At 37.3% G+C, this 14533-nt stretch overlaps 1 protein-coding gene across 2 annotated transcripts in view; it reads right to left on the bottom strand.

Annotated features, from left to right (window-relative positions):
• Nucleotides 1–14533, bottom strand: part of MOSPD2 (motile sperm domain containing 2) — a 61823-nt gene that overhangs the window by 16879 nt on the left and 30411 nt on the right. For both annotated transcript variants that reach the window (XM_059911868.1, XM_059911869.1), the window contains exons 9-10: nucleotides 1118–1294; nucleotides 211–323 (exon numbers count right to left, since the gene is read on the bottom strand). In XM_059911868.1, coding sequence (XP_059767851.1) covers nucleotides 211–323; nucleotides 1118–1294 — 290 coding nt within the window. The remainder of the gene's footprint in view (nucleotides 1–210; nucleotides 324–1117; nucleotides 1295–14533) is intronic.

Raw genomic sequence — 14533 nt, 5'->3', positions numbered from 1 at the left:
AGGCCCTTTAAACACACTCAACAGAATAAATAACAAAAAGGTAGCTACAAATATCCACTATATCTGGAAACCAAGGTGAGTCTTCAGATAACCCTTAATTTTATATTTCCAGTTTCAAAAACAGTCCAGAAATTTTCTTAATTTTGCAGTTCCCTCAAAATGATCAAGATATATTATGAAAGCACAGCTAATGAAATCCTCAACTAGTACCTGATGTGTAATAAGGGCCCTTTAAACACACTCAATGGTTTCTTGAAAGCTTTCATTTTGGAATCAACTTTTTCATTCTCTTCTGCTTTGGAAGTAGGTTCCGTTATGTTAACCTAAAGACAAAAGATATATATATATATATATGAAGAAAGAAAGATAAAGAAATTGAATTTCACACTGATAGGAAGTTCATTAGGTCAAAAAGTAAGCATTATAGTGACTCAATCCAAATTACAATCTTTAACATAGGTTTATTATATCTAAATTATATATTTAACATATAGTAACCTGATGATTAACCTATATTTGAGTGCCTACTATGTAAATAGGCCCCTTTAGAAAATGTAACATGGTCTTTCCCTTAAGAGTTTTTATTTTTATTTTTTTGGCTGCCCCACACGGCTTGTGGGATCTAAGTTCCCCAGCCAGGGATTGAACCAGGGCTCTCAGCAGTGAGAGCACAGAGTCCACCCGGGAATTCCCCTCCCTTTTAAGCGTTTTAAAATCTGTTCTACATTGCAATATATTTATCCCTCTATCAAGTCCCTGATATCTCATAAAAACATAACTAAGTGTTCTTTAAAAATGAAAAAGAGAAAGTAAATCAAGGTAATGTTTTCAGTTAATTACTTTTTATTTATTTTAGATAGATAAAAAATATTTTAGATAAAAGGATTCTTTTAAGATGTGTTTAGCCAATTTTTATACAAAAGCAGGGAATCAACCTTTTATATACTGTAGCACACTACCAGTCAACTAGTGCCATCCTTCTTCTTTCTTTTTACATACAAAGATGTGGAAGGGCAGCAAGTTAAGTGAATTACCTAAAATTACATAGCCAGCTAGTGGCAGAATTGGGGCTAGGTCACAGCTTTTGTCTCAATTTCACTTTTTTTGTGAAAATTACCTTTTTAAGAAGAGCTGTTTGTTCTTCATTAGAAATTGTTTCCAAGGTTTCTTTGCCATCACTTTCTATATCTTCTTTACTTGAAGCTTCATCCTCACTGGCAATAGGCCCATTTTCACACAACGGTGTCTGGAAGTCATCATCTACAAGTGGTGGATAGCTATACTTGAAAGGATCCTGAGAGAAAAGAATTTTGTATCAGCTTGCTAAGAGGTGGGTGGAGAAATAATTCTCTTAGTAAAGTTAAAATCCATTCCTCTGGCCAAGAAAACAGAGTTAATTAGATAGTGAAATTTAAAACAAAGCAAGCATTTCGAAACAGCAAGGGAAAAAGCAGGATGTGGTGTGGGACAACTGGCCAGCCATCTGTAAAAGAACCAAATTGGATCTTTAGCTCATTCTTTTTTTTTTAGAAAAATTTGTTTTATTTTTTTGGCTGTGTCGGGTCTTAGTTGTGGCATGTGGGATCTCTCGTTGCAGCGCACAGACTTCTATCTAGTTGTGGCGTGTGGGTTTTCTCTCTCTAGCTGTGGCGCATGCACTCTGCAGCTGTGGTGCGCGGGCTCCAGAGTGCATGGGCTCTGTAGTTTGCGGCATGAGGGCTCTCTCATTGAGGCACACAAGCTCAGTAGTTGTGGCGTGCGGGCTTAGTTGCCCCGCAGCATGTGGGATCTTAGTCCCCTGACCAGGGATCGAACCCATGTTCCCTGCATTGGAAGGTGGATTCTTTACCACTGGACGACCAGGGAAGTCCCTAGCTCATTCTTCATACCAAAAAGAATTTCAGATGAATGAAAGCTTTAAATGTGTGTGTATATTTTTAAAAAACAATGTAAGCTCCAGAACAACACATAGGAGAATTAAAAAAACAACAACAAAACCCGAAAAACACAAAATCTAAGTAAGGGAAGGCCTTTTCTAAGTAAAACATGAAACCTAGAAGGCATAAAAATATTGACAAAAATTGAGCACGCCAAAATGAAACATTTCTGATTGAGGGCAGAGACAAGACGGCAGAGTAGAAGGACATGAGCTCACCTCCTCTCATGAAAACACCAAAATCACAACTAACTGCTAAACAAACACTGATAAAAAAACACTGGAACATACCAAAAAAGATATTCTACATCCAAACACAAGAAGCCATAACGAGACGATAGGAGGGGTGCAATCACGATAAAATCAAATTGAATACCTGCTGGGTGGGCTACCCACAAACTGGAAAATAATTAGATGGCAGAGGTTCTCCCACAGGAGTGAAAGTCCCGAGCCCCACATCAGGCTGCCCAGCCTGAGGGTATGGCATCAGGAGGAGCCCCCAAGAGCATCTGGCTTTGAAGGCCAACAGGGTTTGATCACCGGAATTCCACAGGACTGGGGGGAAACAGAAACTCCACTCTTGGAGGACACACATAAGGTCTGATGAGCACCAGGACCCACAGGAAAAAGCATTGACCTCACAGGAGCCTGGGCCAGACATACCTGCTAGTATTGGAGGGTCTCCTTATGAGGCAGGAGGCAGATGTGGCTCACTGTGGGGACAAAGACACTGCTGGTGGTAGTTCTGGGGAGTGCTCATTGGCATGAGCCCTCCTGGAGGCTGCCACTTTCTCACCAAGACCTGGCCCCACCCAACAACCTATAGGCTCCAGTGCTGGGATGCCTCGGGCCAAACAACCAACACGGTGGGAACACAGCCCCACCCATCAGCAGACATTCTGCCTAAAGTCTTCCTGAGCCCACAGCTGCTCACCAGAGGGACAAGACCCAGCTCCATATACCAATGGGCAGGAACCAGTACCTCCCACCAGGAAACCTGCACAAGCCTCTTAAATAAATGGTTTGTTTTTTTTTTTTTTTGACCACACGGTGTGGCTTGAAGGATCTTAGTTTCCCCAACCAGGGACTGAATGTGCACCCTCAGCAGTGAAAGCATGGACTCCTAACCACCGGACCACCAGGGAATTCCCTGCAAAAGCCTCTTAGACAGGCCTCATCCACCAGGGGGCAGACAACAGAAGCAAGAAGAACTACAACCCTGTAGGCTGAGGAACAGAAACCACAATCACAGCATGTTAGACAAAATGAGACCAGCAGAGGATTATGTCCCAGATGAAGGAACAAGATAAAAACCCCAGAAGAACAACTGCATGAAGTGGAGATAGGCAATCTACCTGAAAAAGAATGCAGAGTAATGACAGTAAAGTTGATCCAAGATCTTGGAAAAAGAATGGAAGCACAGACCGAGAAGATACAAGAAATGTTTAATAAAGAGCTAGAAGATCTAAAGAAAAAACAAACACAGATGAACAATATGATAACTGAAATGAAAAATACACTAGAAGGAATCAATAGCAGAATAAATGAGGCAGAAGAACAGATGAGCTGGAAGACAGAATGGTGGAAATCACTGCCATGAAACAGAATAGAGAAAAAAGAACAAAAAGAAATGAGGGCAGCCGAAGAGACCTCTGTGACAACATTAAATGCACCAACATTCACATTAAAGGGATGCCAGAAGGACGAGAGAGAAAGGACCTGAGAAAATGTTTGAAGAGATAATAGCTGAAAACTTCCCTAACATGGGAAAGGAAATAGTCACCCAAGTCCAGGAAGTGCAGAGAGTCCCATGCAGGATAAACCCAAGGAGAAACAGGCCAAGACACATAGTAATCAAGGTGACAAAAATTAAACGCAAAGAAAAAATATTAAAAGCAATAAATAACATACAAGGGAGCAGAAGCAAGAAAAACTACAATCCTGCAGGCTGTGGAACAGAAAACACACTCACAGAAAGACAAGATGAAAAGGCAGAGGGCTATGTACCAGATGAAGGAACAAGATAACACCCCAGAAAAACAACTAAATGAAGTGGAGATAGGCAACCTTCCAGAAAAAGAATTCAGAATAATGATAGTGAAGATGATCCAGGACCTCGGAATAAGAATGGAGGCAAAGATCGAGAAGATGCAAGAAATGATTAACAAAGACCTAGAAGAATTAAAGAACAAACAAACAGAGATGACCAATACAATAACTGAAATGAAAACTACACTAGAAGGAATCAATAGCAGAATAACTGAGGCAGAAGAACGGATAAGTGACCTGGAAGACAGAACGGTGGAATTCACTGCTGCGGAACAAACTAAAGAAAAAAGAATGAAAAGAAATGAAGACAGCCTAAGAGACCTCTGGGACAACATTAAACGCAACAACATTCGCATTATAGGGGTCCCAGAAGGAGAAGAGAGAGAGAAAGGACCAGAGAAAATATTTGAAGAGATTATAGTCGAAAACTTCCCTAACATGGGAAAGGAAATAGCCACCCAAGTCCAGGAAGCGCAGAGAGTCCCATAGAGGATAAACCCAAGGAGAAACACGCCGAGACACATAGTAATCAAAGTGGCAAAAATTAAAGACAAAGAAAAATTATTGAAAGCAGCAAGGGAAAAATGACAAATAACATACAAGGGAACTCCCATAAGGTTAACAGCTGATTTCTCAGCAGAAACTCTACAAGCCAGAAGGGAGTGGCAAGATATACTTAAAGTGATGAAAGGGAAGAACTTACAACCAAGATTACTCTACCCAGCAAGGATCTCATTTAGATTTGATGGAGAAATCAAAAGCTTTACAGACAAGCAAAAGCTAAGAGAATTCAGCACCACCAAACCAGCTCTACAACAAATGCTAAAGGAACTTCTCTAAGTGGGAAACACAACAGAAGAAAAGGATCTACAAAAACAAACCCAAAACAATTAAGAAAATGGTCATAGGAACATACATATCCATAATTACCTTAAACGTGAATGGATTAAGTGCTCCAACCAAAAGACACAGGCTTGCTGAATGGATACAAAAACAAGACCCATATATATGCTGTCTACAAGAGACCCACTTCAGACCTAGGGACACATACAGACTGAAAGTGAGGGGATGGAAAAAAGATATTCCATGCAAATGGAAATCAAAAGAAAGCTGGAGAAGCTATACTCATATCAGATAAAATAGACTTTAAAATAAAGAATGTTACAAGAGACAAGGAAGGACACTACATGATGATCAAGGGATCAATCCAAGAAGAAGATATAACAATTATAAATATATATGCACCCAACACAGGAGCACCTCAATACATAAGGCAACTGCTAACAGCTATAAAAGAGGAAATCGACAGTAACGCAATAATAGTGGGGGACTTTAACACCTCACTTACACCAACGGACAGATCATCCAAAATGAAAATAAATAAGGACACAGAAGCTTTAAATGACACAACAGACCAGATAGATTTAGTTGATATTTATAGGACATTCCATCCAAAAACAGCAGATTACACTTTCTTCTCAAGTGCGCACAGAACATTCTCCAGGATAGATCACATCTTGGGTCACAAATCAAGCCTCAGTAAATTTAAGAAAGTTGAAATCATATGAAGCATCTTTTCTGACCACAACACTATGAGATTAGAAATGAATTACAGGGGAAAAAACGTGAAAAGCACAAATACATGGAGGCTAAACAATAGGTTACTAAATAACCAAGAGATCACTGAAGAAATCAAAGACGCAATAAAAAAAATACCTAGAGACAAATGACAATGAAAACACGACGATCCAAAACCTATGGGATGCAGCAAAAGCAGTTCTAAGAGGGAAGTTTATAGCGATACAAGCCTACCTCAAGAAACAAGAAACATCTCAAGTAAACAATCTAACCTTACACCTAAAGGAACTAGAGAAAGAAGAACAAACAAAACCCAAAGTCAGCAGAAGGAAAGAAATCATAAAGATCAGAGCAGAAATAAATGAAACAGAAACAACAGCAAAGATCAATAAAACTAAAAGCTGGTTCTTTGAGAAAATAAACAAAATTGATAAGCCATTAGCCAGACTCATCAAGAAAAAGAGGGAGAGGACTCAAATCAATAAAATTAGAAATGAAAAAAGAGAAGTTACAAGAAACACCACAGAAATACAAAGGATCACAAAAGACTACCACAAGGAACTCTATGCCAATAAAATGGACAACCTGGAAGAAATGGACAACTTCTTAGAAAGGTATAACCTTCCAAGACTGAACCAGGAAGAAACAGAAAATATGAACAGACCAATCACAAGTAATGAAATTGAAACTGTGATTAAAAATCCTGCAACAAACAAAAGTCCAGGACCAGATGGCTTCACAGGTGAATTCTATCAAACATTTAGAGAAAAACTAACACCCATCCTTCTCAAACTCTTCCAAAAAATTGCAGAGGAAGGAACACTCCCAAACTCATTCTATGAGAACACCATCACCCTGATACCAAAACCAGACAAAGATACTATAAAAAAAGAAAACTACAGACCAATATCCCTGATGAATATAGATGCAAAAATCCTCAACAAAATACTAGCAAACAGAATCCAGCAACACATTAAAAGGATCATACACCACGATCAAGTGGGATTTATCCCAGGGATGCAAGGATTCTTCAATATACGCAAATCAATCAATGTGATACACCACATTAACAAATTGAAGAAGAAAAACCATATGATCATCTCAATAGATGCAGAAAAAGCTTTTGACAAAATTCAACACCCATTTCTGATAAAAACTCTCCAAAAAGTGGGCACAGAGGGAACCTACCTCAACATAATAAAGGCCATATACGACAAACCCACAGCAAACATCATTCTCAATGGTGAAAAACTGAAGGCATTTCCTCTAAGATCAGGAACGAGACAAGGATGTCCACTCTCACCAGTATTATTCAACATAGTTTTGGAAGTCCTAGCCATGGCAATCAGAGAAGAAAAAGAAATAAAAGCAATACAAATTGGAAAAGAAGAAGTAAAGCTGTCACTGTTCGCAGATGACATGATACTATACATAGAGAATCCTAAAGATGCTACCAGAAAACTCCTAGAGCTAATCAATGAATTTGGTAAAGTAGCAGGATACAAAATGAATGCACAGAAATCTCTTGCATTCCTATACACTGATGATGAAAAATCTGAAAGAGAAATTATGGAAACACTCACATTTACCATTGCAACAAAAAGAATAAAATACCTAGGAATAAACCTACCTAGGGAGACAAAAGACCTGTATGCAGAAAACTGTAAGACACTGCTGAAAGAAATTAAAGATGATACCAACAGATGGAGAGATATACCATGTTCTTGGATTGGAAGAATCAATATTGTGAAAATGACCATACTACCCAAAGCAATCTACAGATGCAATGCAATCCCTATCAAATTACCAATGGCATTTTTTACAGAACTAGAACAAATCATCTTAAAATTTGTATGGAGACACAAAAGACCCTGAATAGCCAAAGCAGTCTTGAGGGAAAAAAACGGAGCTGGAGGAATCAGACTCCCTGACTTCAGGCTACACTACAAAGCTACAGTAATCAAGACAATATGGTACTGGCACAAAAACAGAAACATAGATCAATGGAACAAGATAGAAAGCCCAGAGATAAACCCATGCACCTATGGTCAACTAATCTATGACAAAGGAGGCAAAGATATACAATGGAGAAAAGACAGTCTCTTCAATAAGTGGTGCTGGGAAAACTGGACAGCTACATGTAAAAGAAGGAAATTAGAACACTCCCTAACACCATACACAAAAATAAACTCAAAATGGACTCGAGACCTAAATGTAAGACTGGACACTATAAAACTCTTAGAGGAAAACATAAGAAGAACACTCTTTGACATAAATCACAGCAAGATCTTTTTTGATCCACCTCCTAGAGTAATGGAAATAAAAACAAAAATAAACAAATGGGACCTAATGAAACTTCAAAGCTTTTGCACAGCAAAGGAAACCATAAACAAGACGAAAAGACAACTCTCAGAATGGGAGAAAATATTTGCAAACGAATCATCAGACAAAGGATTAATCTCCATAATATATAAACAGCTCAGGCAGCTCAATATTAAAGAAACAAACAACCCAATCCAAAAATGGGCAGAAGACCTAAATAGACATTCCTCCAAAGAAGACATACAGATGGCCAAGAAGCACATGAAAAGTTGCTCAACATCACTAATTATTAGAGAAATGCAAATCAAAACTACAATGAGGTATCACCTCACACCAGTTAGAATGGGCATCATCAGAAAATCTACAAACAACAAATGCTGGAGAGGGTGTGGAGAAAAGGGAACCCTCTTGCACTGTTGGTGGGAATGTAAATTGATACAGCCACTGTGGAGAAAAATATGGAGGTTCCTTAAAAAACTAAAAATAGAATTACCATATGATCCAGCAATCCCACTACTGGGCATATACCCAGAGAAAACCGTAATTCAAAAAGACACATGCACCCCAATGTTCACTGCAGCACTATTTAAAATAGCCAGGTCATGGAAGCAACCTAAATGCCCATCGACAGACGAATGGATAAAGAAGTTGTGATACATATACACAATGGAATATTACTCAGCCATAAAAAGGAACGAAATTGAGTCATTTGTTGAGACGTGGATGGATCTAGAGACTGCCATACAGAGTGAAGTAAGTCAGAAAGAGAAAAAGAAATATCGTATGTTAACGCATGTATGTGGAACCTATAAAAGTGGTACAGATGAACCGGTTTGCAGGGCAGAATTTGAGACACAGATGCAGAGAACAAACGTATGGACACCAAGGGGGGAAAAAGGCGGTGGGGTAGGGATGGTGGTGTGCTGAACTGGGCGATTGGGACTGACATGTATACACTGATGTGTATAAAATTGATGGCTGATTTAAAAAACAAATAAATAAATAAATAAAAACAACGTTAGCAAAGTAAAAAAAAAAAAAAAAAAATAACATACAAGGGAACTCCCAGAAGGTTATCAGCTGATTTTTCAGCAGAAACTCTGCAGACCAGAAGGGAGTGGCACGATATATTTAAAGAGATGAAAGGGAAAAACCTACAACCAAGATTACTCTATCAGCAAGGATCTCATTCAGATTCAACAGAGAAATCAACAGCATTACAGACAAACAAAAGCTAAGAGAATTCAGCACCAGCAGACCAGCTTTGCAATAAATGCTAAAGGAACTTCTCTAGATGGGGAAAAAAAGGCCACAACTAGAAACAAGAAAATTATGAATGGAAAAGCTCACTGGTAAAGGCAAACTAACAGTAAAGGTAGGAAATAATCCACACACAAATATGCTATCAAAACCATCAATCATGAGAAGAGGGAAGTAGAAATGCAGGATATTGGAAATGCATTTGAAATTAAAAGACCAGCAACTTAAAACAATCTTATTCGTATATAGACTGCTATATCAAAACATGGTAACCGCAAACCAAAAATCTGCAATAGACACACAAAAAGGATAAAGGAATCCAAACAGAACACTAAAGTAAGTCATCAAATCACAAGAGAACAAAAGAGGAAGGGGAGAAAAAAGACGTACAAAAACAAATGCAAAAAACAATTAACAAAATGGCATTAAGAAGGGAATTCCCTGGTGGTCGAGTGCATAGGACTTGGTGCTTTCACTGCCATGGCCCAGGTTCAATCCCTGGTTGGGGAACTAAGATCCTGCAAGTCATGCAGCATGGCCAAAAAAATAAAATAAAATAAAAATGGCAATAAGAACATACATACGGATAATTACCTTAAATGTAAATGGATTAAATGCTCAAACCAAAAGACATAGACTGGCTGAATGGATACAAAAACAAGACCCGTATATATGCTGTCTACAAGAGACCCACTTCAAATCTAGGGACATACAGACTGAAAGTGAGGGGACTGAAAAAAGTATTCCATGCAAATGGAAATCAAAAGAAAGCTGGAGTGCCAATACTCATATCAGACAAAATAGACTTTAAAATAAAGACTGTTATAAGAGACAAAGAAGGACACTACATAATGATCAAGGGATCAATCAAAGAAGAAGATATAACAATTGTAAATATATATGCACCCAACTTAGGAGCACCTCAATACATAAGGCAAATGGTAACAGATATAAAAGGAGAAATTGACAGTAAGACAATAATCGTGGGGGACTTTTAACACCTCACATCAATGGACAGATCATCCAGACAGAAAATCAATAAGGAAACACAGGCCTTAAACGACACATTAGACCAGATAGACTTAACTGATATTTATAGAGCATTCCATCCAAAAGCAGCAGAATACACATTCTTCTCAAGTACACGGGGAACATTCTCCAGGACTGATCACATGCTGGACCACAAAGTGAGCCTTGGTAAATTTAAGAAAACTGAAATCGTATCAACAATCTTCTCCGACCACAATGCTATGAGACAGAAATCAACTACAAGTAAAAAACCGTAAAAAAACACAAACACGTGGAAGTTAAACAATATACTACTAAACAACCAATGGATCACTGAATTACTCAACGAGGAAATCAAAAAATACCTAGAGACAAATGACAATGAAAACACGACCATCCAAAACCTATGGGATGCAGCAAAAGCAGTTCTAAGAGGGAAGTTTATAGCGATACAAGCCTACCTCAAGAAATAAGAAAAATCTCCAATAAACAATCTAACCTTACACCTAAAGGAACTAGAGGAAGAAGAACAAACAAAACCCAAAGTTAGCAGAAGGAAAGAAATCATAAAGATCAGAGCAGAAATAAATGAAACAGAAACAAAGAAAACAATAGCAAAGATCAATAAAACTAAAAGCTGGTTCTTTGAGAAAATAAACAAAATTGATAAACCTTTAAGCAGACTCATCAAGAAAAAAAAGGGAGAGGGCTCAGATCAATAGAATTAGAAATGAAAAAGGAGAAATTACAACAAACACCACAGAAATACAAAGGATCACAAGAGACTACCACAAGGAACTCTATGCCAATAAAATGGACAACCTGGAAGAAATGAACAAATTCCTAGAAAGGTAAAACCTTCCAAGACTGAACCAGGAAGAAACAGAAAATATGAACAGACCAATCACAGGTACTGAAATGGACACTGTGATTACAAAATTCCCAAGAAACAAAAGTCCAGGACCAGATGGCTTCATAGGTGAATTCTATCAAACATTTAGAGAAGAGTTAACACCTATCCTTCTGAAACTATTCCAAAATATTGCACAGGAAGAAACACTCTCAAACTCATTCTATGAGGCCACCATCACCCTGGTACCAAAACCAGACAAAGAGATCAAAAAAAGAAAATTACAGGCCAATATCACTGATGAACATTGATGCAAAAATCCTCAACAAAATACTAGCAAACTGTATCCAACAATACATTAAAAGGATCATACACTAAGATCAAGTAGGATTTATCCAAAGGGATGCAAGGATTTTTAATATCCGCAAATCAGTAAGTGTGATACACCAAACTGACAAACCAAAGAATAAAAACCATATGATCATCTCAATAGATGCAGAAAAAGCTTTTGACAAAATTCAACACCTGTTTATGATAAAAAAAAAAACTCTCCAGAAGGTGGGCATAAAGGGAACATACCTCAACATAATAAAAGGCATTTATGACAAACCTACAGCTAACATCATACTCAATGGTGAAAAGCTGAAAGCGTTACCTCTAAGATCAGGAACAAGACAAGGGTGTGCACTCTCACCACTTTTATACAACATTGTTGTGTATAGGACTTCCAAAACTATCAGAGAAGATATAAAAGGAATCCAAAACGGAAAAGAAGTAAAACTGTCACCGTTTACAGATAACATGATACTATACATAGAAAATCCTAAAGATGCTACCAGAAAACTTACTACAGCTCATCCATGAATTCAGTAAAGGTGCAGGATCCACAATTAATACACAGAAATCTCTTGCATCCCTATACACTAACAATGAAAGATCAGAAAGAGAAATTAAGGAAACAATCCCATTTACCATTACATCAAAAAGAATAAAATACCTAGGAATAAACCTACCTAAGGAAGCAAAAGACCTGTACTCTGAAAACTATAAGATGCTGATAAAAGAAACTGAAGATGACACAAACAGATGGAAAGATATACCATGTTTTTGGATTGGAAGAATCAATATTGTCAAAATGACTACACTACCCAAGGCAATCTACAGATTCAATGCAATTCGTATCAAATTACCAATGGCATTTTTCACAGAAGTAGAACAAAAAATTTAAAAATTTGTATGGAGACACAAAAGACCCCAAATATCCAAAGCGATCTGGAGACTATACTACAAAGCTACAGTAATCAAAACATTATGGTACTGGCACAAGAACAGAAATATAGATCAATGCAACAGGATAGGAAGTCCAGAAATAAACACACCAACCTGTGGTCAACTAAACTAGGACAAAGGAGGCAAGACAATCTCTTCAGTAAATGGTGCTGGGAAAACTGGACAGCTACATGTAAAAGAACGAAATTAGAACACTCTCTAACACCATACACAAAAGTAATCTCAACATGGATCAAAGACCTAAATGTAAGACCAGATACTGTAAAACTCTAAGAAGAAAACATAGGCAGAACACTCTCTGACATAAATTGTAGCAATATCTTTTTTGTTCCACCACCTAGAGTAATAAAAATGAAAATAAAAATAAAGAAATGGGACCTTATTAAACTTACAAGCTTTTGCACAGCAAAGGAAACCATAAACAAAACAAAAAGACAACCCACAGATTGGGAGAAAATATTTGTAAACAAAGCAACCAACAAGGGATTAATGTCCAAAATATACAAACAGCTTATGCAATTAAAAAAAAAACCCAATCAAAAAATGGGCGCAAGATCTAAATAGACCATTTATCCAAAGAAGATATACAGATGGCCAAGAAGTACATTAAAAGATGCTCAACATAACTAATTATTAGAGAAATGCAAATCAAAACTACAATGAGGTATCAGCTCACACTGGTCAGAATGGCCATCGTTTAAAAAAAAAATCTATAAACCATAAATGCTGGAGAGGATGTGGAGAAAAGTGAACCCTCCTGCACTGTTGGTGGGAATGAAAATTTGTACTACCATTATGGAGAATAGTATGGAGGTTCCTTAAAAAACTAAAAACAGAACTACCATATGATCCAGCAATCCCACTTCCTGGGCATATATCCAGAGAAAACCATAATTTGAAAAGATACATGTACCCCAACGTTCACTGCAGCACTATTTGCAATAGCCAAGACATGGAAGCCTAAATGCCCAAGAGAGGAATGGATAAAGAAGATGTGGTACATATATATAATGGAATATTACTCAGCCATAAAAGGAAAGAATTAATGCCATTTGCAGCAACATGGATGGACTTAGAGATGATCATACTAAGTGAAGTCAGACAGAGAAAGACAAGTATCACATGATATCACTTATATGTGGAATCTAATAAAAAAATGATACAAATGAACTTATTTACAAAACAGAAACAGGCTCACAGATCTCAAAATCAAACTTACGGTTACCAAAGGGGAAACATGGGGGTAGTGATAAATTAGGAGATTGGGATTAACATATACACACTACTATATATATAATAGATAAGTAACAAGGACTTGCTCAGTCGCTTGTTCTACTGTATAGAAAAGGGAACTCTACTCAACGCTCTGTAATATATGGGAAAAGAATCTGAAAAAGAATGGCTATATATGTATATATATGTATAACCGATTCACTTGGCTGTACACCTGAAACTTACACAACATTTTAAAGCAACTATACTCCAATAAAAGTTAAAAAAAAAGACAGAAATAATTGGATGTTTAAGGGGGAAAAAAGAAACATCTCTGCAGCCAGCTTTAATGACCATCATTCAGTAATAATAGAGACTTTTCATTTGGTTTTTCAGATGTCTGGGAATCAAGATACTTGTAACCAGTTTAAGGTCCAATTTGGCTGAAGAAATAATTGTGCATGTCTGTATAGGAAAAATTTAATTTTCTGTTACCCCCACCCCACCCAGTTTCTCTTGCAGTGAGTTGAAGTGTGTTGGGAGTTCTGTGGAGAATTATGTTGAGTTCTGATAGTCTGGAAACAGAATCTCAGACCTAAGGATAATATATATTTGTTATCTTTTAAAATAAATCTGAGTCTCAGATCATAAGTGTTGTCTAGGGACTTTGTACTATTTCTTCTTTTCTTTTTTTTCCTTTTTAAAATCATCTTTAGCTGGTTGCCAAAAGCTGCTGAGAACTTTCTGTATAACACACCATCCTCGTGGAGAGTAAGAGTAAATTGTGGTTTAGATATTTTATTCAGTTGCTGAGATGATCTTTGATAGGTTCCAGATGTATTGTACAAATAAAAGATGTATTGTAAAAATAAAAGGTTGATAACTCCCCCCAAAAAATATTGGTTCAACTTTTTTAAAATGAAGGAAGACAAAGTAAAGCACACACCAAAACTTTTCATTTTGCTAGTCCTTTGGTTCTAGTTGAATACAATTTTGCCAGTACAAAGTAGATTGTAAAAATCAAATAA

Source organism: Balaenoptera ricei, chromosome X (genome assembly GCF_028023285.1).
Source record: "Balaenoptera ricei isolate mBalRic1 chromosome X, mBalRic1.hap2, whole genome shotgun sequence".
NCBI lineage: Eukaryota > Metazoa > Chordata > Mammalia > Artiodactyla > Balaenopteridae > Balaenoptera > Balaenoptera ricei.
This window is presented reverse-complemented; position numbering and strand designations above follow the sequence as displayed.